Source organism: Nicotiana sylvestris, chromosome 8, assembly GCF_000393655.2.
Source record: "Nicotiana sylvestris chromosome 8, ASM39365v2, whole genome shotgun sequence".
In the NCBI taxonomy this organism is placed as follows: Eukaryota; Viridiplantae; Streptophyta; class Magnoliopsida; order Solanales; family Solanaceae; genus Nicotiana; species Nicotiana sylvestris.
Window position 1 is genome coordinate 13,161,892 of NC_091064.1, and position 25,788 is coordinate 13,187,679.

Genomic DNA, 25,788 nt, shown 5'->3' on the forward strand with positions numbered 1-25,788 from the left:
AGTTGAAACAAGTGAGAAATGACTTCAAAATTTGCGACCAGCTTTCCAATTGCACAAAACGGGGTCTGGTTAACACATCAAAATGTCATAAGTCAGGAAAAAAACAACAACCACATTGTGGTGGTAACAATCAACATGTTTTGGGATCCTTGTGAAATACAAAGGTTTGGTACATATCGATTCACTAACAATGCAACAAGATGGAGGGTGTTAGGCAAACGGATCAAAGGTATTTTCGGTGAAACATGAAATTTTGGTACATATCAATCCATGAACAATGCAACAAGATGGAGGGTGTTTGGTGAACGGATCAAAGGTATTTTCTGTGATAAGATTGACGAAAAGGGTGGTAAATCAGTGATAAGCAAGATCTTCCAAGCAGAAGTCAAAGTTAGCATGGCAAGCGATGGAGCAATAGACCTCAAGGCCAATGCCGATGTTTTAAGTCAGGAAAGAACAGAATGGGCACTGAGTGGATGACAATTAACGTGCTTTGGGATTCATGGGAAACACAAAGGTTCAGTACGTGTCAATGGTATTGGGTTTGAATGGATTAGAGGTATTTTCCGTGATAAGGGTGACAGAGAAAGTGATTAGTCAATAAACAAGCAAGGTTTTCGAGTGGGAATCAAAGTGATCATGGGAAGTGAAGGAGCAATCGCCCTAGAAATTCAAGGCCACAAACTAACCACCATATTTTTAAACTGACAAGATTTTCTTTGATTGAAACAGGGGCAGAAAATTTCGTTTATTTCGGAGAACCATCCGTAAGGAAAGGCAAAGTATTAGACAGGTTTGACCGTAAATTCTCAGGACCCTCCTGGAAAATGGGACCTAGTTTAAAATTCAAAACAGTCATGAGTAGTAAAATCTAGCATAAATGTATCCCAAGGAATATAAGATGATTTTAAAGTTCGCATGTTGGAGATAGGATTCAATTAGCAGTTTTCAGGATCCTCCTGAATAATGGGGCCTAGATTTAAGATTGTTGCTAGATAACAAGATGTAGCGAAAATAATACCTTTATAAGATATAACTTAGGTTTAAAATTTTCGTTTAATTAAGAGTTGTCAGGACCCTCCTGAATAATAGGACCCAACTTTAAGATTTCCATTAAATAACAAGATTTAGCGTAAGTTCTGTTATAGGGTAATATAATTCAGCCGTAAAGAAATGTCACTCTTAGGATAAAACTTGACTTTTGATTTTTAGGACTCTCCTGGATAATGGGGAATAGTTTAAGACCCTCTTAGATAATAAGATTTAGCGAAAGTCACACCTTTAGAAAATATAACTTAGATTTAAAATTGTCGTAGTTAAATGTTGCCAGGACCCTCCTGGATAATGGGACCTAGCTTTCAAATTCTTAGTAATATTTGGTAATATGATTGAGTTTAACACTCACATATGCGCCCAGCTACCAAACTGGGGCAGAAAATTTTCTTTGTTTTGTCTACTTTTGTTGAAATCAGGGACCCGTTTGGAGAACAGGAGAAGCAGTTCAAGTTCAGCAATCAGGCGCCCACCTGGAGAGCAAGGGAATACAATTCAAGTTTCAGCAATCAGGCGCCCACCTGGAGAGGTAGGGAGTACAGTTCAAGTTTCAGCTTTCAAGTTCTTATTGATATTTGGTAACATGATTCAGTTTACACTCACATATGTGCCCAACTACCAAACTGGGGAAGAAATTTTTCTTTGTTTTTGTCTATTTTGTTGAAATCAGGCGCCCACCTGGAGAGCAAGGGAATACAATTCAAGTTTCAGCAATCAGGCGCCCACTTAGAGAGCAAGGGAATACAAATCAAGTTTCAACAGTCAGGCACCCACCTGGAGAGCAAGGGAATACAATTCAAGTTTCAACAATCAGGCGCCCACCTGGAGAGCAAGGGAATACAATTCAAGTTTCAGCAATCAGGAGCCCACCTAGAAAGCATGGGAGTATAATTCAAGTTCAGCGGTCAGGCATATATCTGGAGGAAAGGGAAAACATCTTAGATTACAATTCAAGTCAGCAACAAAAGAAGTTCGTGGTAAGAATGCGAGTCAAAAGTCCGAGGTAATCAACAGAAGTTAGTCACAATAAAGAAAAAAAAGACAAAGTAAAGAAGTTAATCCAAATATAGAAGTTGATGAAAGATATGAGCTTCTCAAGACATGGTTGAGATCATAAGTACTACATGTCCGGTTTTGATCCGAAAAGCTGAAGAAGAATGAACTAGCACCTGCAGCTAACAAGCGCTAAGGTTCAAATCTAAAATCTGCATGAAGAACCATTCAAGACTCAAGATCATGTTTCAGAAGACTTATAGATAGGAATCTTGTAACTCATAGTTGACAGGCTTAGTTAATCTTTTTCATTTCTTTTGATTTTGATTTAATAACAGGACTGCGGACCGGAATGACACCTCGACTGGCTCTCCACCTCGGCATACTCCATCATCTCACTCACCTCTAAACTACACGTGGCCTGATTCCTTTATAGCCAAGGATATGTAGGCAGCTCAGATACCAGGGCTCGGTCACATTCTCCTTCCTCTTAGTTTTTTTTTGTCTCCTCAAATAAGGGTCGGGTCAAAAATCCTGTCGTTCTTTGTCTGAAAACACTTCGTATTTCCAGTCAAAGAGGGGTCGCTATAGACATGTGATTTTTGACCATCCCCAAGATTTTTTATATTTTAGCATGTAAATATTTAATGTAGGCCTAATATAGCTATTTCAACTATTTTTGACTTCTTTACTTTATTTTCGCCATAAAAATAGAAAATTACAAAAAAATATTTTAGCTTACGTATCTTTCATAAATTTAAATCAAAAAATATAAAAAATAGTTCCTTATTTTTATTTTTACATAATCTTGAAAATACAAAAAATATGTTGCATTTGCATTTATGATTTAATTTTGCATTTTTAAATCAGTTAGTAATTTATCTGCTTTACAAAAAAAATAGAAAAATTACAAAAAAATAGTTTATTTTGCATTATTCAATTTTTTGATTTGAATTTTGTTGGTTTTCCTTAATTTGGTTTTAATTAGTTGTAATAATTATTAAGTTAATTAATTTAATTTTCTAGGATAATTTGGGGTGTAGGAAAAAGGAGGTGTACAACTAATATGATTCAGTTTAACACTCACATATGCGCCCAGCTACCAAACTGGGGCAGGAAATTTTCTTTGTTTTGTCTATTTTTGTTGAAATCAGGGACCCGTTTGGAGAACAAGAGAAGCAGTTCAAGTTCAGCAATCAGGCGCCCACCTGGAGAGCAAGGGAGTACAGCTCAAGTTTCAGCTTTCAAGTTCTTATTGATATTGGGTAATATGATTCAGTTTAAACTCACATATGTGCCTAGCTACCAAAATAGGGCAGAAAGTTTTCTTTGTTTTTGTCTATTTTATTGAAATCAGGCGCCCACCTGGAGAGCAAGGGAATACAATTTATGTTTCAGCAATCAGGCGCCTACCTGGAGAGCAAAGGAATACAAATCAAGTTTCAGCAGTCAGGCGCCCACCTAGAGAGCAAGGGAATACAATTCAAGTTTCAGCAATCAGGCGCCCACCTGGAGAGCAAGGGAATACAATTCAAGTTTCAGCAATCAGGAGCCCACCTAGAGAGCATGGGAGTATAATTCAAGTTTAGCGGTCAGGCATCTACCTGGAGGAAAGGGAAAACATCTCAGATTACAATTTAAGTCAGCGTGGTAAGAATACGAGTCAACAGTCCGAGGTGATCAACAGAAGTTAGTCACAATAAAGAAAAAAAAAGAGAAAGGCAAGAAGTTAATCCAAATATAGAAGTTAATGAAAGATATGAGCTTCTCAAGACATGGTTGAGGTCACAAGCACTACATGCCGGTTTTGATCCGAAAAGCTGAAGAAGGATGAACTAGCACCTGCAGGTAACAAGCGCTAAGGTTGAAATCTAAAGTCTGCATGAAGAACCATTCAAGACTTAAGATCAAGTTTCAGAAGATTTATAGATAGGAATCTTGTAACTCATAGTTGACAGGCTTAGTTAATCTTTTTCATTTCTTTTGATTTTGATGTAATAAGAGGACTGCGGACCGGAACCTCGGTGGAACGGTTGGAGCACATTGTGCATCAAATACATAAAGGTTGTTGGGGCATTGGTCAACCCAAATGACATGACAAGGAACTCGTAATGACCATACCGAGTCCTGAAAGTAGTCTTCGGGATGTCTAGCTCCTGAATCTTCAACTGATGGTAACTTGAGCGTAAATCAATATTAGAAAATAGTCGTGCGCCCTGAAGCTGGTCAAAAAAATTATCAATATAAGGCAAAGGATAACGGTTCTTCACTGTAACCTTGTTCAACCGGCGGTAATCAATACACATACGTATAGAACCATTTTTTTCTTGACAAACAAGATAGGAGCACCTCAAGTTGATACACTGGGCCGAATAAAACCCTTATCAAGCAATTCATATAACTGATCCTTTAACTCCTTCAACTCAAGAAGAGCGAAATGATACGGAGGAATAGAAATGGGCTGAGTGCCCGGCAACAGATCAATGCCAAAATCAATATCTCTATCAGGCGGCATGCCTGGAAGATTAGCTGGAAACACATCGGGAAAATACCATACTACTGGGACTGAATTGAAGGGGTATCAATAATGACATCTCTCACATAAGCTAAATACACGTCACACCTCTTCTCAACCATACACCGAGCTTTAAGAAAGAAATAACTCTACTAGGAGTGTAATCTAAAGTACCTCTCCACTCAACATGTGGTACACCTAGCATAACTAGCATCACGGTTTTCTCGTGACAATCAAGAATAGCATAATGGGGTGGCAACCAATCCATGCCCAAGATAATATCAAAATCAAGCATGCTGAGTAATAATAGATCAGCTCTAGTCTCAAAACTACTAAGAGCAACAAACACGACCGATAAATGCGGTCCACAACAAGAGAATCTCCCACAGGATTAGAAACATAAATAGGGAAACTTAAAAAATCCCGAGGTACACTCAAATGCGGAGCAAAATAAGAAGACACGTAAGAGTAAGTAGAGCCTGATTCAAATAGAATCGGTGCATCTCTGTGGCAAACTAATATAATACCTATGATGATAGAATTAGAGGCAACAGCCTCGGTACTGGCAGGAAGGGCATAGTATCTAGCCTGACCTCCCTCTCTAGGGCAACATCTACCTCCCCGACCTCCACTACTAGCTGGCTGAGCAGGTGGGGTAGAAACTGGAGCTGTAATCATAGCTTGAGAACTCTGCGGGGCACGCTGTGGCTGAGAAGTATGTAGAGGTCCACCCCTCCCAAGTCTGGGGCAATCCCTCACCATATGGCATGTGTTAACACACTCAAAACAAGCTCTAGGAGGACGTGGTAGCTGCGACTGGCTAGGGCCAGGTCTGCTCGACTGACCTCTAAAAGCACCCCCGCGCAGGAGGCGGGGTAAATACCGGTGGTGCATAATAAGGCTCCTGAAGTCTAGGAGGAGCTGGAATACCACTGGCTGCTAGAAGATTTGAATGAATAGGGCAACTCATATAACCCCTACCATGATGACCTGTAGTTGGGGTACAGGCACCAGAATAATGGCCCGACTCTCGAGACCTCTTGGCCTCCCTCTTCTCTCTCTCCCTAGCATACATACCCTCAATCCAATGCTCACCACCTGCTGATAAGAAATATCCATCTCCAACTCACGATCCATGCTAGATCTGATGTTGGGAATAAGGCCCTCAATAACTCGGCGAACTCTCTCGCGAACAATATAAACCAAGGCTGGTGCATGTCTAGCCAAACAGGTGCAACGGATAGCATACTCTGAAACAGTCACAGCACCCTGACACAAATGCTCAAACTCTGTGTGCCATGCGTCCCTGAGGCTCTAAGGAACATACTCCGTCAGGAACTGATCTGAAAACTAAGCCCAAGTTAGTGAAGCAGCCTCATCTGGACTGCCTAATTCATAGGTGCGCCACCACTTATAGGCAGCTCCTCGAAGCTAGAAGGTAGTGAAAGAAACCTCGCTCGATCTTGAGATATCCATGGTACGGAGAATGCGGTAACACTCATCAAGAAATACCAGAGCATCCTCCGATGCTAGACAACTAAAAACAGGGAGCTTGTACTTCTTGAACCTCTCAATCCTCAACTACTCATCCTCGGAAGCCACTGCCTTGTCCTCGGGCTGAACTAACACTGCAGGTGACACAGGAATAATTTTAGGGACCTGCTCAACATGCACTCGCGGCTCAAGAGTGCGGGCGGAGGGAATCTGTGCTCCTCCCCCGGCTTGAGACGTAGCTGCAGCAAGGGGAAGCAACACTGCCTGAGCCAAGGTGGTGTACATACTCATGAACTGTGGCAAAATCTCCTGAAGAGCTGGAGTGGCAGTAGCAGTAGGCGTGTCAAGTGCCTGGACTCCGGCTGGATCCGCTAGTGGTACCTCAGCAGTAGCTCGCGCAGGTGCTCTAGCTGCACCTTGTGCTTGTCGTCGGCCTCTACCCCGGCCCCGGCCTCTGACGGCTGTAGTAGGGGGCGCGGGTGCCTGATCATCTTGAGTAACACATGTCCCACCATCTATGAGAGAATAGAAGATAGAAGTTTAGAATTGTGATGTCAAATATCGCACGACAAGGAAATCAAATGAAGGGGAATTTTTTCCTAACAGTTACATAACCTCTCGTAGATAAGTACAGATGTCTCCGTACCGATCAGTGAGACTCTAATAAATTGTCTTGTGATCTGTGACTCCTATGAACCTAGAGCTCTGATATCAACTTGTCACGACCTTGGTTTACCCTCCGTGAACCATCGTGATGGCACCTAGTCTCTACGACTAGGTAAGCCTATACTCGCGGAAGTAAAACAATTAAAAAAATAGAAATAAGGCAATAACAATGTTAAATGTGTCGCTCGACATGCACCATATTTATATAGATCTCAAAGCCAATATCTAAATCCAAGACCCGAAAACCCACGAATCACAAGCTAAGAAAAAAGAAATACTACATAGCTCTAACTCCGGAATTTGTCTAATAAGAACAGAAAGTGCAAAAGGGCTAAATAATAAAAGGCAGGAATAGAAAGGGACTCCTCGATCTGCGGACGCGGCAGATGTATCTCAAAGTATCTAAATAGTCGCCTCCCTCAAGGATGGTAGGCCTGATTAGAAGTACCTAGATCTACACATGAAAAACATGCACAAAAGAGGCATGAGTACACCACAACGGTACTCAATAAGTGCCAAGCCTAACCTCGGTCGGGTAATGACAATGAAGGTCAGGGCCCTACTGAGGTTAAATACAATATAAGGGTTAACAGTGTGGAATAAAATAGTATAAATAAGTGCAACAGTAAGCAATAACATAGAATTAACAGAACAACAACAACTAGAACAGAGACAAAACAAGCCACGGGAAAATACAGCTCAACACAAAGATAACAACCTGGACACCGTCCAGGATACCGTTCTGTAGTCCCAATTACAACTGTCCAGTGGATCCCCCGGGATACCGTCCCGTAGTCCATAATATATATATCCGAAGGATCTCCCAGGATCCCGTCCCGTAGTCCAACTATTAATGCACAGGGATGTACCGGAATCCCGATCCGTAGTCCCTCATGTAAATACCCAGTACTGGGGGAATCTACCGGGTGCATTCCCGTAGTTCCATATAAGTGTGCAAGGGGATCTATTGGGAATCTAACCCGCAGTCCCAAAGTAAACGTGCAGGGGGCTCTATCGGGAATCTAACCCGCAGTCCCAAAGTAAACAGACAAGGGGAGCTACCGGAATCACACATCCGTAGTCCCAATGTAAATACACAGCAGCAGCAAGAAGATATATAGAAATGGCAAAATTTCATATTAAGGCAATAAGTGATTCTAGCCTAGCATGCTACACAGAATTCAAGTAAGGCAGGTTGAATCAAATAAAGCAATTAAGTCACTTAGACATGCTTTCCTAAGCTAACAACACACTTAATAGTGCAAGTAATAGAAACAGTAAAGGAAACATGCTAGTATATACTTAAAGAAAATTAGATTTCCAACAATTAGCACAAGTACGCACTCATCACCTCACGTTCAAGGCATTTCAATTACCAAACATACCAATCCTAAGGGGAAGGTCCCCCACACAAGGTTAGACAAGACACTTACCTCGAGGCTCAAAATCAACCCAACACCACGTCTTTGCCACGAGTACTCGACTCCAAATGGCCTAAATCTATTCAATTCAATTGCATAATATAAATAACACATCAAGTAACTGATTCTACAATTAAATTCTAAGTTAATACGCGAAATTATGTAAAATGACCAAAATGCCCCTCGGGCCCACATCTCGGAATTGGGTGAATTTTACATTTTCAGAAAATTCGTACTCTCACGAGTCTATACATAACATGAATACTGAAATCAGAGTCCAAATGACCCCTCAAATCCTTATTCAAAGATCTCTTAGACTCAAGCCCTAATTACCTATTTTCCCAATTATTTCACCACTAATTATGTCCTTAATCACATAAATACGAGTTATGAAATCCAGGATGCTACCTCCAAGTGATTCCCCTTTATTTTCCTCAAATATCTCTCTCAAAAGCTTCAAACCCGGATGAAAATGGTGAAAGAATACCTCAAATTCGCGAAGACAACTATTTATATGTTCTGCCCAGCGATTTCTGCATTTGCAACCCTGGGACCGCATCTATTGTCCCACTTCTGCGGAAACTTCATCGCATCTGTGACTTTCATTTAAATACCAGAAACCGCATCTACAATTACATTTTCGCAGATGCGACACCGCTTCTACGGTGTCCCTTCCGCATCTGCGGAACCTGAAGGAAAGGTCAAAATCCGTTTTTGCGGTCCCTTAGCCGCTTCTGCGGCGTCGCATCTACGGTCCCCAAACCGCAGATGCAAAAATACTAAAAGCAGCAAAAATACAGCAGCTGCAACATTTTCTAAATTTTCTCGTTAACCATCCGAAATCACCCCGGGCCTCCCGGGACCTCAAAAGGCATCAACATATCCTAAAACCTTATTCAAACTTGTACCAATCTTCAAAATACCTCAAACAACATCAAAATAACCAAAAAACATTGGATTCAAGCCTAAGTTTCTAAAATCTTTCGAATTCCGCTTTTGATCAAAAACCCAACCAAAACACGTCTGAATGACCTGAACTTTTGCACACACATCCCAAATGATACAACGAAAATACTGCAACTCTCGGAATTCAATTCTGGACCTCAGACCAAAATGTCACTTTCGCACCGGAAACTTCCAAAATTTAACTTTCGGCATTTCAAGCCTAAATTAGCTACTGACCTCCAAAATACAATCCGAACATGCTCCTAACTCCGAAATCACCCAACGGAGCTAACAGAACCATCGGATTTCTATTACGAGGCCGTCTCCACGCTATTTCAACTATGGTCACTTTTCCAAAACTTAAGCTCTCAGTTAGGGACTAAGTGTCTCAAAACTCTCCGAAACTCAAAACCGAACATCCCGGCAAATCAAAATAGCAGAATAAACTTGGGGAAAGCAGTTAATAGGGGGATCGGGGCATTAATTCTTAAGACGACCGGCCAGGTCATCACACTTCTTCCTGAACACCTGAAGTATGTATACCATGGAATTTCAGAAACGCGGCTTACCCCATGCTCATTTTCTTATTATAATATGTAATGAGCAATAATTAAAACATAATTACCAGATAGTAATAGAGAACCAAATTTGCGCAAACTTGTTCTTAAGCATATGATGCACAACCATTGTGGTAATTTAAACCTCACAAATTGTTGTATGGAAAAAGGTTGCTTCAAATTCAAATACCCACAAAAGTTTGCCAATCAAACATCGGAAGGAAATTATTCGTATCCTATATATAGAAAATGAAACACAGGGAATGTTGTGCATGTGAGAGGGCAAGATTTAGATAACTCTTGGGTTGTTCTATACAATCCATATTTACTTGGCAAATACAATTGTCACATAAATGTTGAAGTTTGCTCTAATATCAAAGTCGTAAAACATCTTTATAAGTATATTTGTAAAAGACATGACAAAATTACATTCAGTGTGCAAAATAATGATGCAAACATAGAGATAGATGAAGTAAAAGAATATCGAACTGCCAGATGGGTATCACCTCCGGAATCCTTATGGCGTCTCTTTGGTTTTCCTATTAGTGAAATGTATCCAAGCGTTTATCGTCTTTAGCAACATCTTGAAGGCCAACAATTTATTTCCTTTAAGAGCAATATTGATATAAATACGGTTGTGAACAATCCGATGATGAAAAAATTGATGTTGTCACACCTCCTTTTTCCTACACCCCCGTAAAGGGTATACAAGAGTTTTTCCAATTTAAGTGACAATCGAAATTAGATTATTTTTATTTAAAATTATCAGAGTCGCCACTTGGGATAAATTTATGGTGTCCCAAGTCACCGGTTCAAATCCTGAATCGAGGAAAAGATTGACCCTGTATTACAGTCCGCAAACACGAAAATCTGGGTAAAGAATTCTGTTAACCCGGGAGAAGGTGTTAGGCATTCCCGAGTTCCATGGTTCTAGCACGGTCGCTCAACTTTTATAATTGGCCTATTATCTGATTTTAATACATGTTTTAGACTATGGTATATTTAACTTATTAATCGCTTTAATTATTTTTAAGGAAATTGCAACGTCATTTAAAATAAGTCTCGAACCACGTCACATAAATGCACCCGCGACTCTCGATATATTTTATCTAACGTTGTTGAGATTTGGATTTGGGTCACATAAATGCGCACCCGAGTTTAGGAAGATAAATTATTAAAATAACGCGCCTAAAGCAACTACGCATTTGCAACTTTGCGAGGGCCATGGAAAATTCGCTAAATGGCACGCCTCGATTTCTAAGGATTCAAATATTCAAGATCAATTAAATAAGGGCCGTGCATTTTAAGATTTTATTCGGCATGGCACACCTCAATTCCAATTTTAGAGGGAAGCTCAAACTAAGTTTTGGAAGGCCATAAGCTATTTGTGTTATATGATATGGCTCACCTCAATTCATTTTAAAAAGACTAGTTAATTAAGAGAAAACTTAAAGGGAGGATCTCTCGGTATCCTCAATATATGCCAGGGATCTCTTGGTATCCTGAGCCTCAGTTCAAATCATAAATGCGTACAGGGAATCTCCCGGGATGCCGTCCCGTAGTCCCAAAGTAAAACACACAACAACAACACAAGAATACTCAATTAAGCTCAATTTCGTAGCAAGTAAACAGGTAATTCTAATATAACAAGCTTCACATAATTCAATTAAGTCAGTTAAGCAGATAAACAGTTAAGTCAATTAGACACGCTTTTTCTAAGCTAACAGCAGGTTTAAATTGTAAGTAAAATGAAACAGGAAAGGAACACAATTGAATTACTTAAAGAAAATCGGATTTTCAACAATTAGCTCAAGTACGCACTCGATACCTCACGTACAGGGCATTTCAAATATCAAATATACCAAATCCTAAGGGGAAGGTCCCCCACACAAGGTTAGACAAGTCACTTACCTCGAACCGGCTCAAAATCAACCCAAGACTACGTTCTTGCCACGAGTACTCAACTCCAAATGACCCAAATCTATTCAATTCAATTTCATAATGTAAATAACACTTCAAGTAATTGATTCTACAATTAAATGCTAAGCTAATATGCGAAATTAGGTAAAATGACCAAAATGCCCCTCGGTCTCACGTCTAGGAATCAGGTAAAATTTATATTTTCAGAATTCCCACGCTCTCACAAGTTCATGCATACAAAAATTATCCAAATGTAAGGTCAAATTCCCAATCAAAAGTCGAATTCTAGGTCTAAGAACTTTCTTCCAACTTTTCCCCAATTTCCATCTCCAATCCAAAATTAAATGATAAATTCATGTATTGATTAATGGGTTACAAGCAAAAAGGAGTTAAGAATCATTACCCAATTGATGTCTATGAAAATCCCACAAAATCTCGCTCAAATCCGAGCTCCCAAACTTAAGTTTTGATAAAAATGGCTAAACCCTCGATTTTGAAATTTTATAATTTGCCCAGGTATTTCCTTCTTCGCAAATGCGGAAGGACCCTCGCATTCACGAAGAACAACTTCGCTTGGTCCAGCTTTCCTTCATAGCGAACGCGACGCACAATCTCCTCCTCCTACGCGAACGCGGGTGAAACTTCACAAATGCGAAGCATTAAATCTCCCTCAGCCCCAACTCCTCTTCGCAAATGTGAGACCCCACTCGCGAACGCGAAGAAGGGAACCAGAACTGGGCTGCTGCAATTTTCTGCAATTTCTCTAAGTTCCAAAATGACCCGTTGAGCATTCAAAACACATCCGAGGCCCCCGGGACCTCAATCAAACCTGCCAACCAATCCTAAAACATCATTCAAACTTGTTCCAACCTTCGAAACGCTCAAAACAACATCAAAATACCTATTTTCATCGAATTCAAGCCTAAGAATTCCAAAAACTCTAAAAATACGCTTTTGATCAAAACGTCTATCAAACCTCGTCCGAATGACCTAAAATTTTGTACACACGTCACATTCAACACAATGGAGCTACTCCTACTTCCAGAATTCCATTCCGACCCTAGGATCAAAATCTCACTATTGGACCGAAAACTTCAAAAGTTCAACTTTTGGCATTTCAAGCCTAAATTTTCTACGGACCTCCAAAACACAATCCGAACATGCCTCTAAGCCCAAAATCACCCAATGGAGTTAACGGAACCATCAGATTTCCATTCTGTGGAGGCCTTCACACTGTTCCGACTACGGTCAACTTTCCAACACTTAAGCTCTCATTTAGGGACTAAGTGTCCTAAAACTCTCCGAAACTCAAAACTGAACATCCCACAAATCAATATAGCAGAAATAAACTTGGGAAAATCAGTTAATAGGGGATCGAGGCGAAAATTCTTAAGACGACCTGTCGGGTTGTCACATTTTCATTTGATTTTAATTGTTAAAAATGGTTAATGACTAAATCTAACTTTGACTTTCCTAGCAAGTGAAATGTTAGGCTCCATCATGGTTCCGAGGGTGAGAATTCCGGGTCATGACAAAGCAATATCAAGTTGTGACATCTGACACTCTCCCTTACGTATTTTAATTTCATGTGGTTAAATTTCCATCGTATACAGCAGATTCTGTTCTACAAGCTTTCCATCTCTAAAACTACTGTAAGAAATAGATTCCACCCATAAGGACACTCTTAAGGTCTACTAGGGTAAGACCTAGTAACTTTAGTTATTACTATAATCCTAGTTGGCCCTATATAAGTACACATATAGTGTACAACTAAATATACTGAATATAATATTTTTCTATGCTCTTCTCTGTTAATAACAATAGGGTTTAGATTGTATAATAGGGGTTGATCTAATATCATGACAACCACTCTCGGCTGCAATAACTCTAGTTGTTTTAGTCTTCCGCTTCAAAGAACAAGTAAGTTCTTTGTTCATAATTTAAGCGCTATCTCATATGTTTATATTATTGCGTTCCTTTAAAGATTTAAGCGGATTCCTACTCTTAAAGATTCACTCTCCCTCACTCTCAAACACTATATTCTCCTCGTTGGAAATGTTGTTTGTCCGCTAGATTTAAGCGGATATCCTGATTTTTGTTATGTGTTATACCTTATATCTTTGAGACTGATATATATATATATATAGTAACCATCCACGTAAAGCTAATAATTTTCTCCCTTTGGTCCCAAGTTAGCATAAACTAAAGATGCACCCGGCGCCAAATTAGCTCCACTGTTAGCCATTCAAATGATACTTTTTCCAAATCTTGGTTTCGCTAACCATTACATCGCTAGTGATGGAGCTAGTAGTAGGGTTTAAAAGGGCATGGGCTTTGATCAAAAAAATATAGTGGAGATGAAAAATTCTTAGCAAATGAGTTCACTCCATTTTATGATAGGTTTGTATATCTGTTGAAATGTAAGTTATAGTTTTAGTTATGGTGGTAGAATGTACAGCTGGATGCCAGCTGTATTAAGTTAGTAGAGCATTAGCTAGCTAAGTAGATACTTAACTAATAGCTTACTCAGTATATATACATCAATGTACAGTGTATTAACCAAGTTAACAGAAAATGAAGAGAATCACTTTCTTCTCTGTATCTGCGGAACTGCTTCTTCATCTACATTGGTCATCAGCTCAATCTGGATCTAGGATTTCATCATGGTATCAGAGCTCAAGTTGGAAATCTACGCATCGTTATCAAATTCCTAGAGTCTTAGCTGCATCCAGTAAATGAGTTGGAGTAAGTTAAAGCAATTTTTCGATATCTTGGAAGCTAGGGCTTAATCGGCAGTCAACTATTGCATTTCCTCTATTCTTCTTCATCTAAGATCAATTATTGTTCAACAATAGAGATCGAGAATGAAGAAATTGATGCAAGTGCAGCAACGGTTAGAGGAGGTCCTATCTTAATAAATCAACATCATCCATTGTTCCTTCAACCATATGATACCCCAGGTAGTTCTCTAATTTTAGTCAAATTAACTGGACCTGAGAATTATATACTGTGGAGTATTACAATGTGTGTGAGTTTACTAGAAAAAAGTAAGATAGGGTTTGTGGATGGTAGATACCCTAAGGAGAAGTTTGATATAACTCTTCATGAATTGTGGGAAAAGTGTAAAACTATAGTACTCTCACGGATCATGAATTCAGTAAGTGTTGAATTGCTAAGTGGCATGGTGTATGCCTCAAGTGCTCACAAAGTGTGAATGGACCTCAAAGAGAGGTTTGATAAGGTCAATGGCTCTCGTGTGTTGTACCTTCACAAACAGATTGCCACTTTTACTCAAGGAATATCCTCTGTGTCAACTTACTTTTCTAAGTTGAAGGAACTTTGGGCAGAATTTGATGCTCTTATGCCCTACCATGGGTGTGGCTGTGAGGAGTCAAAGAAGTATGTTGAGCATTTCCAATACCAAAGGCTATTTTAATATTTGATGGGGTTGAATGAGTCTTATTCACAGTATAGCAACCAAATATTGAACATGTTGCCCATACATTCTATTAATAGAGCCTATTCTATGATTATTTCTGAAGAGAGCAGAAGATCTATGTGTCAGACATCTCAAAGTACTGAAGTAACTGAGGTAACTGCTTTGTTCAGTAGCAAAAATATAGGTGTTACAAACAACAACACAAGTCTATTCAGTGGGAAAGGTCACAATAACTTAGGAGGCTCTACAAGGGGAAATAACTACTCTGGTGGATAGGTCTATGCTAGAGGAAACAATTATGGACAGAAAAGGAACTCTCTATACTATGATTATTGCAATTTTAAGGGACACACCAGGGAGAACTGCTATAAGCTAAATGGATATCCCCTGACTTTAAGACTAAGAAAAAATTTGACTCGGGGAATGCAGTACATCATGTTCAGGATGCATCAAATGATATAGGTAATAGCCAAGCTGCTACTGCTACTAATTTTCAGGTTCTTTACAGGTACAACATAATACTACGATTGGACATGGGACTCGGAATGTGATATTCAACATTCCTTAATTTACTTAGGAACAATATCAATAGATAATTCAGTTATTGGTTAAAGGAAGTGAAGGCAACAGTACAAGTACATCAGGATCAACATATATGACATCTTGTGTAATGAACTCAGAAGTGTTGGCTAAATGGATAGTAGATTCAGGTGCTTTGAGTCACATGGGGCATAGCCTTAATCTGTTGATTAATCCTAAGTTGATTACTAATAATAAATGTGGTACAGTTCAACTTCCTACAGGAAACATAGCTCACATCAGTCATATAGGATCTTTATACATTATTTAGGGTCACAGGATTAGTAATGTCCTACACATGCCTGATTTCAAATAAAACTTACTCTCTATCTCAAAGCTAACTATGGAGATGAGATGGGCAGTGATGTTCTTCCCTAATTTCTATATTTTTCTGGAACTCTTCAGTGGACTGGTGAAGGGGATTGGTAGAGAAGATGATGGGCTATATGTGTTCTACTATGGAGATGTCAATACAACTAGACTTCAAGCTCCTAGTACAATTCCTAAATTTGTAGTTCCTAAACCACCACCTACTGTAAATATGATCACAAATCATAGAATAATGGATATAGCCTTGAGGCATAAGAGATTAGAGCATACACCTGAAAAGACCTTGAGGAGCATTGTTGTATTTCAGAATTGTGCATGCAAAAACACTACCGAGTCTTGTACTGTATGTCCTTTAGCTAAACAAATCAGGCTTCCTTTTCCTTTGAGGACTACTAACACTATTGTTTGTTTTCATGGAAATAAGTATTTCCTTACTCTTGTAGATGACGACTCTAGATACTATTGGATATTCTTGTTGCCTACTAAGGCAGAAATGATTGTTGCTCTTAGATCCTTTCTTCTAATGATTTAGAATGTGAATTAAGCTTCTATAAATATATTTAGGTCAGATAGTGGGAGTGAATTTCTTAACTCTCAAGTGGTTGAGTTATTAAGGTCTAAGGGAATTATTGATCAAACCTCTTGCATATATACTCTAAAGCAGAATGGAGTTGTGAAGAGGAGACACAAATATATTCTGGATGTTGCCAGGTCTCTAAGGTTTCAGGCAGTTGTTCCTCTTCGATTTTGGGGGGAGTGTATTACCATAGCTATGTATATCATCAATAGACTGCCCTCAGCTCCCTTTGAAGTTTTACTTTGTCATGCTCCTTTCTTGGGACATATGACAATGTTTGGCTGTCTTGGTTATGTTACAGAGGTGAGGAAGTGTGATAAATTTGCTCCCAGAGAAATCCCAGTTGTATTCCTAGGCTGTAGTATGACACAAAAGGGTTACAAAATGTATGGTATTCACTCCAAGACCTTTACTATCACCAGAGATGTAGTGTTCAAATAAGATGCGTTTCCTTTCAACTTTGCTCATACTACCTCTTCTATATTTTCGGTATTGAATCTTACTTTTGTTCTCCTCTCCTTTCCTGAAAATAAGTCATCCTCTTAGCAGTCTCAGCTTATTCCTTCTACCCCTTCACTTTCTTCACCTAGTGGTGAATTTTCTCTCCATAACACAGCAGGTGAAACTGCAGTAGATGCTGGTGAAACTTTATCTGCTGTGATCATGATGTTTCAGTGTCTCTACTAGCTGAGCCAAGCTTGCCCTTATCCTCACCATTGCCTTCTCCTAAGGCTCCTCTTACCAGAAGGTCCAGCAGAAATAGCAGACCTCCTATTTGGATAAAGGACTATGTCACTCATGACAAAGGGAAGGCTCATTGCTGCTATCCTATTTCCACCTATGTCAGCTATGATAATGTCTCCTCATCCTTTGGCATTGCCTTGACAGCTTATTCATCCATTATTGAGCCAAAGACATTTTCTAAAGGTGTCAAAGATCCTAAGTGGGTTGCTGCAATGAAGGATGAAATTTTAGCCTTGTAGGATGACAACACCTGGAGTATAGTTGCTTTGCCTCCAGGAAAGATACCTATTGGTTGCAAATGGTTTTAAAGTTAAGTACACTTCTACAAGAGAGGTAGAAAGATATAAGGCTCGGCTTGTAGCCAAAGGTTACAGTCAACAAGAGGGTCTAGATTACACTGAAACTTTCTCTCCAATAGCTAAAATGGCAACTGTGAGGTCTATTCTGGCCATAGCTACTGCCAAGAAGTGGTTCATCTATCAGATGGATGTCCACAATACTTTTTTGCATAGAGAGTTACTTGAAGAAGTATATATAAAAGTTCCTCCTGGTTTTGCAAGCCAGGGAGGGAAACATATGGCTTGCAAACTTCATAAGTCCTTGTATGGACTTATACATGCCCCTTGATAGTGGAACAAGAAGCTCACAGATGCATTAGTTTAGCTTAGATTCACTCAAAGTTATTTTAACTATTCATTATTTATAAAAAGGGTGAAGACGGAACCAATACTTATACTAGTCTATGTTGATGATCTACTGGTAACAAGAAGCAGTCCAAGTCTAATCTTACAAACTAGAAATGATTTAAAGCTCAAGTTTAAGATGAAGGATCTGGGTGAACTTAAATTCTTTTTGGGGATAGAGTTTTCTAGGTCAAAGCAAGGGATTGTGATGAGCCAAAGGAAGTATGTATTGGAGTTAATTGTTGAACTGGGACTTGGTGGTGCCAAAACCTGCTGGTACACCCCTGGAGACCAGATCCAAACTCATCTATGTTAAGTTTGATAGTTTCATGAGCAAAAGTCCTTCTAATAAAGCTGATACAGAAGACAAAGAACTGGAAAATGCTGGTCCTTATCAGAGGTTGATAGGTAGACTTCTGTATCTTACCATGACTCGAATTAATATCTCTTATATAGTTCAGGTACTTAGTTAGTTTATGCACATGCCTATGCAATCTCATATGGATGCTGCTCTAAGAGTTGTCAGGTACATCAAGACAACTGCAGGATTTGGCCTACTGATGCCCTCAGAAGGATCTGGGAAATTTGAAGCTTATTGTGACTCAGATTGGGATGGTTGCTTACAAACAAGAAGATCAATAACAGGATATGTGGTTAAGTTTGGTAATGCATTAGTGTCTTGGAAGTCCAAGAAGCAGGAAACAGTTGCTAGAAGTTCAGCTGAAGCAGAGTTTAGAAGCATGGCTTCAACTGTTGCAGAATTGACTTGGCTTACAGTATTGTTCTCAGAGTTGGGTGTGAAGGTCACTTTGCCTATAGACCTACACTGTGACAGCAAAGCTGCAATTCAGATTGCAGCTAATCCATATTTCCATGAATGAACCAAACATATTGACATTGATTGCCACTTTGTGAGAGAAAAGATTGTACAAGGGTTGATCGAGATACATCATGTACCCACCAAAGCGCAACAAGTTGTTTGGTTATTAAGAGTCTTGGGACAGCACAACACGACTATCTGATATCCAAGCTGAGGTTGAAGGATCTGTTTCAACCATTAGCTTGAGGGAGGGTGTTGAAATGTAAGTTAGAGTGTTAGTTATGGTGTTAGAATGTACAACTAGATGCCAGCTGTATTAAGTTAGTGGAGCATTAGATACCTAAGCAGATACTTAACTAATAGCTTACTCAGTATATATACATCAACGTACAATGTATTAACCAACTTAACAGAAAATGAAGAGAATCACTTTCTTCTTTGTATCTGCGTAACTGCTTCTTTATCTCCATAGTTCAGTAGCTCAATCTGGATCTAAGATTTCATCAATTTCAAAGACCCTCATGGATATATAAATGAGACAAAATCGAAAAATTAATACAAGGTGGAGATGGGTGGCATTTGAGTATTCCACTTGATAAGGTTCGAGGTACATTCATTATGGGACTCGATGGGCATTGTAAAGCTCATGAATTTAATCTTATCGAGATGATCGAGAATAACTCATGTAATATTTTTCACAGTAATATGTGCTTGTGTTTGGACTTGTTTAATAAAATCAAAAGCCGTGATCTAAAATGAGATAGACGAGAATGGATTGGAGTTCTTGTTATGTGTTGCAGATTGTAGAGCGCGACTCAAACTACCAATTCCTCCAATTAGTAGAAATCATGTCATCTTGTATACAAAGAACTCGGGGAATATTTAGGACTCTTTGGGACATAGAATCCCAAATATTTTTTGAAAAAGTTGATTTGGGTGAAGTTTGATGTGAAATGTGTTTGGACATAAATTTTAGGACAAGTTTTGACATGTTAAAAAGTTATTTTTTCAACTAAAAGTCTCAACTAGTCATGATTTGGCCCAAAAAGAGGTCTTAACCTATTTTCAAATCTCCTAAAATTAGATTAATTCTATAAACAAACACATATTTAAAGGAAAATAAATAAATACTTCCAAAACTTATGGCCAAATGCCTACTTAGTGTCACGGACTGGACAGTGGCAGTCATGTTACTGTCTATTCATTTATTGATTTTGCCTAGATTACAAAATAGAATACATATTCAAAAACTATCTATACTAATTATAATAGCACGAAACTCTAAACAGAAAATTAAATGGTGATCAAATTATTAACTTTCGTAAGTTCAATTCATATGGGATAAAATTTGTAGTTACAGCTTATCTTTTAAAAATTTCATCATTTGGGTTTAAGCCACTTATTTTAAACTAGGAAATCTAGTCACAGAATATGGGATAAAATGAAAAGGTGACGACACCAGAAACGAGTGGAACCAACAATATAGAAAAACGACCAAACTACTCAGTGGTCCTAATTAGTAGTACAGTCTTTCTAGAAACGGAAATAATTTCTGAGGAGAACTATCTTCTGATTATTTTTGTTTTAACTCATAAATTTGACTCTTAATTAATCATGTTCATTCGAACTCAATATATTTTATGCATACATTTTAAATAAGGGAATTTATATCATAGAAACGTAATGAACTCGGTATTAAAAACTTTAAATGTCGAATTCATCAAATTTGACAGTTTATTTGGATGATTGTTATGTATCGTTTCATAATGTGTCATATAGTATTGTATTGCATTGTATTTTATTGTATTGTATTGTTGATGTATACAATATTTGGATAAATTATATTATTTGTCGTTGTTTCATGATGTTATGCACCAACAATATGAAGAATAAACTTGCAATATTAATAGTAAAACAAAAATAAGGTACGAGGTAATATTATTATATAAAAAGGTAGGGTAAATGATAAAATATAATTATTTAGTAAAAAAAAGGACAAGATGAGAGAAAAAAGATAAGGTAATGATGCGACCATTGAGAAAAAGATAAGGGTAAGGGTGTTCTGGATTAAAATAGAAATAAAAAAAGTATCAAGAACAATTAGAGATATAAGATGTTTCAAACCCATAAGGTTCAAATGTATAAAAAGGATAAGATGAAAGAAAAAGTATCAAGAACAATTGATATTGTGTGTGTATATCAAAATGTATATAACAACTTTATTCTTTGTATATCTAAAATATAAAATTGTAAATATAGTTGTCTATAATTTAAATTTGTTTGTATATCCAAGTGTCTATTACAAAAATAATTGTATTTTTTATATATCATAGTGTATATCACATGCAATAATGTGTATACATTATCCCCCTCCTTAGCATTACTCTTAGTCAATCTATTATACATTTGTTTTACCAGTTTAGGAGTTATTTTTAATAATAAATAATTAAAATTACAACAAAAAACAACAAAAGTATAACAAAAATAAATGCGAAAATTAATATGAATGCTAGAACGTTAGTTGCAATTAGAGATAGAGAGAGAGAGAGAATTAGAGAGATATAAGAGCTTTGTGTGAAAATTTAAAAAATAAAATGGGGAATTTACAGTTTTAAAATAGCGCCAAAGTGTGTTTGAACAACTTAGAGATTAAAAAATAATTTATGAATTTTTTTTAAAAAAACAAAAAAATAACTTTTCCAACATTTTTATTTTTTAGTATTTTAAATTTTACCCAAAACGTTTTTTTACGTGTGGAATTACCATTTAGAGTCTAGAGACTATTGGCAGTTGAACAAAGTCACTATCAAGAACAAGTATCCGTTGTCAAGGATTGATGACTTATTTTATCAGCTTCAGGATGCCAAGGTGTTTTTGAAGATTGATTTGAAGTTTGGCTACCATCACTTGAAGATTAGGGCATCTGATCCCTAAACGGCTTTTTGGACTTGGTATGGGCATTATGAGTTCCTAGTGATGTTATTTGGGTTGACAAATGTCCCATCAGCATTTATGGATTTGATGAACTGGGTGTTCATGCCCTACTTGGATTCTTTTGTGATTGTATTCTTTGATGATATCTTCATCTACTCCCGCAATCGAGATGACCATGAGCATCATCTTTGGATTGTACTTCACACTCTGAGAGATAGTCAGTTATCAACGCTCGCTATCATGTACAACAAACCCTGGATCTGCACACACGGTGCAGGGAGTAATGTGAGTACGCCAACTCAGTAAGTTATAAATGTAAATAAAGACTAATCAGTAAGAAACACATAAATCCACATCATGAAATCTCAGTGAGTACAACATGCTTTCAAATCAGTATATAAGTCAAATCATCTCTTTTAAAATCCAATTTCGGTAAAAATCATTTGAAGATATTTTTCAAAAATTTCAACAGAGTTCAATGAAATTTAGATTAAAAGTGTTGAAAAGCATAAATAGTCCCTCGGGAAAAACATGTATCATAAACCACCCCTCGGGCGCATAACATCACTCAGAATCAGCCCCTTGGGCAAACCTTACAATTACTCATAATCAGCCCATCAGGCACAACATAGATCAAGAACAGCCCCTCTAGTAACATCATATCACTCACTCAAGGTACCCGCGCTCACTGGGGGTGTACAGACTCCGGAGGGGCTCCAACAACCCAAGCGCTATAACAAGTCACTTTGTGACATAATCAATCAGGCCCTCGGCCTCTCATATCACATATCAGTACAACATGTTGCGACGTGCAGCCCGATCCCATAATATCCTCACAACACAGGCCCTCGGCCTCACTCAGTCAGAAACCTCTCAAGCCACTCGGGCTATCAGTAAAACAGGGTACTCGGCCTAGAATATTATTTTATGCATCGAAACGGAGTAACAAATATTGAGATATGAAATCAGTAAAATATAATATGACTGAGTACAAATATTAAGTCAAAACAGTGAGGAAATAATAATAAAAGACCCCTAATCCAAGAGCTTGGCACAAGACCCAAATATGGCATTCAGCCCAAATATAGAAATTCTTTATAAAAGACAAAGATGTCATATAATTTCCAGTCAAATACGCAATTTAATAGTCGCTACGGGATTGACCGAGTCACAATCCCCAACAATGCACGCCACACGCTCGTCATCTAGTACGTGTGTCACCTCAAAATAGTGAAACAATGTGAAATTCGGGGTTTCATACCCTCAGGACAACATTTACCATCATTACTTACCTCAAACCGGTCAAAACTCTAACTCGCGATGCCCTTGCCTCTCAAATCAGCCTCCAAATGCCCCAAATCTAACCAAAATCAGTTTATTATCATCAATATAAGCTAAAGGAATGAATTCCATATGAAAATTATCAAATTAGACCAAAAATCTCGAATTTGGCTCAAACCCGACCCCTGGGTCCAGTCTCAGAATCCAATAAATATTGCAAAACTAGAAAGCTCATTCACTCATTAGTCTACCCATATCAAATTCACCAAAATCCGACATCATATAACCATCCAAATCCCCAAAATCAACTCTCCAAATTTTCTTCCAATTTTCCCAATATTTACCCCAAATTCCCAAATTAAATGATAAAAATCAAGACACAGTCATGGAATTTAACCAAATTTGAGTGAAGAACACTTACCCCAATCACTCCTCTGAAAATCCCCTCCAAAATTGCCTTCCGCCAAGCTCTCTATTGAATTTTGGAATTATCAACTCAAGCCCTCGTTTTTGAATATAAACATTCTGCCCCGACATTTCCTTCATCGCGATCACGGAAATTACCTCGCAATCGCGAAGCACAAAATGGACTGCCCCCTCATATTAACCTTATGCAATCGTGTAAACCTCCACGCGTTCGCGAACCTAATCCACCCTGACCTACGCGATCGCGACCTGCTTCACGCGGTCGCATAGAGCAACCACCTCCGCTCATCACCAGCTCACTTCCTTCTATGCGAACGCGACCCTGGCCACGCTTTTGCGAAGCACAACATCTCACACATACGCGATCGCGGCCTCATCTCTATGATCACGTAGAACAACTCCACCTCTACCCTAATTAAGCCTACGCGATCGCAAACTCCTCTTCACAATAGCGAAAAGCAAATCTTCTGCAATAGAAAACCAACAAAATTTGCTAACTTTTCAAGTCCAAAAATGTCCCGTTGGGCATCCGAAACACACCCGAGGCCCTCAGGACCTCGATCAAATATGCCAACACATACCATAACATCATTCAAACATAAGAACTTATAAACTTTCAAATTTCACAAACAACGCTGAAACCTATCAAATCACCTCCGAATGACCTGAAACTTTGCACACACGTCAAAAATGACACTACAGACCTAGTCCAAATTATGTATTTCCATTCCGACCCTGATATCAAGATTTCCACTACCAACCAAAAATGCCAAATTTCAAATTTTGCCAATTCAAGCCAAAATCTACCGCACCTCCAAACTACATTCTGAACATGCCCCTAAGCCCAAAATAAGCTAACGGAGCTAACCGAACCGTCAGAATTCACATCCAAGACCTTCTACACATATGTCAATATCCGGTTGACTTTTCCAACTTAAGCTTATTCAAAGGAAACTAAGTGTCTCATTCCTCTCCAAAACCACTCCAAACCCGAACCAACCAACCCGATACCACATAATACAGTTGAACAACATATAAAGAAATAGAAATGTGGGAAACAGGGCTATAACTCATGATACGACCGGCCAGGTCGTTACATCCTCCCCCTCTTAAACAAACGTTCATCCTCGAACGAGTCAAGAAATATACCTGAAGCCTCAAACTGGTGTGGATATCTGCTGCGCATCTCCCCCTCGGTCTCCCAAGTAGCCTCCTCTACAGGCCGACTTCTCCACTGCATTTTCACTGACGCTATATCCTTTGATCTCAACTTTCGGACCTGCCACTCCAAAGTGGCCACTAGCTCCACATCATAAGTCAAATCTCCGTCTAACTGAACCGCTCTAGAATTCAAAACATGAGACGGATTGCCGACATACTTCCGGAGCATAGAAACATGAAATACTGGATGCACACTCGACAAGCTAGATGGCAAAGCAAGTTTATAAGCCACCTCCCCAATCCTCTGAAGCACCTCAAATGGCCCAATGAAATGAGGGCTCAACTTTCCCTTCTTCTCAAATTTCATAACACCCTTCATGGGTGAAACCTTCAGTAGAACCTTCTCTCCAACCATGACAGACACATCACGAACCTTCCTGTTCGTATAAATTTTGGTCTCGATTAAGCTGTACGAAGCCGCTCCTAAATCACTTTGACCTTGTCTGAAGCATCCTGCACCAAGTCTGTACCCAAAAGCCTAGCCTTGCCCGGCTCAAACCAACCCACTGGAGATCTACACTTGACTGATAACTGTTGTTATATACAAACTCTGCGAGCGGTAGAAACTGATCCCATGAACCCTCGAAATCAATGACACAAATGTGCAACATGTCCTCTAATATCTGAATAGTACGCTCAGACTATTCGTTCGTTTGAGGGTGAAAAGTTGTGCTCATCTCAACCTGAGTACCCAACTCTCGCTGCACGACCCTCCAAAACTGCGATATAAACTGAGTACCTCTATCTGAAATGATGGAAACTGGGACACTATGTAGGCGAACAATCTCTCGGATATAAATCTCAGCTAATCGCTCTGAAGAATAGGTAGTATACACAGGAATGAGTGAGCAAACTTGGTCAGCCGATCCACAATCACCTAAATTGTTACAACCCATATCCACACGCGTTAGTTCATGCCATATATTAGTTAACATAAATGCAAGAAGGAATTACCTTTGAGATGATAATAAGTTAATTCTATTTGTCTTAAGTGATACAAGGGTGTATAATGGTGATTAACAAGTATTAGAAGTTAAACGAATCGAGGATGTTGTAACTCGTATTTTTAGGTAAACCTAGAGGTTCTTAATACACTCAAGGTCATGTATTAAGATGTTTGAATTATATAATATCCGTATCATAAGTCCTAAAGTCAAACGAGTTATGAAACAAAAGTCGACAAAAGTTGT

At 38.7% G+C, this 25,788-nt stretch overlaps 3 protein-coding genes and 1 pseudogene across 3 annotated transcripts; 3 read left to right on the plus strand and 1 right to left on the minus strand.

Moving 5' to 3' along the window:
- Positions 1-13,126: 13,126 nt before the first annotated feature.
- LOC138874699 (phenolic glucoside malonyltransferase 1-like) lies at positions 13,127-13,995 on the plus strand (annotated as a pseudogene).
- Positions 13,996-15,925: 1,930 nt separating this feature from the next.
- Positions 15,926-17,472, plus strand: LOC138874700 (uncharacterized). The gene is made up of 4 exons (XM_070153478.1): positions 15,926-16,335; positions 16,477-16,792; positions 17,039-17,108; positions 17,165-17,472. The coding sequence occupies exons 1-4, from the start codon at positions 15,926-15,928 to the stop codon at positions 17,470-17,472; spliced, it is 1,104 nt and encodes a 367-aa protein (XP_070009579.1).
- Positions 17,473-18,398: 926 nt separating this feature from the next.
- LOC138874701 (uncharacterized mitochondrial protein AtMg00810-like) lies at positions 18,399-18,797 on the plus strand. Its single transcript, XM_070153479.1, has one exon. It carries the CDS (start codon positions 18,399-18,401, stop codon positions 18,795-18,797), a length of 399 nt encoding a protein of 132 aa, XP_070009580.1.
- Positions 18,798-24,470: 5,673 nt separating this feature from the next.
- LOC138874702 (uncharacterized) lies at positions 24,471-24,953 on the minus strand. Its single transcript, XM_070153480.1, has one exon. It carries the CDS (start codon positions 24,951-24,953, stop codon positions 24,471-24,473), a length of 483 nt encoding a protein of 160 aa, XP_070009581.1.
- Positions 24,954-25,788: the final 835 nt, after the last annotated feature.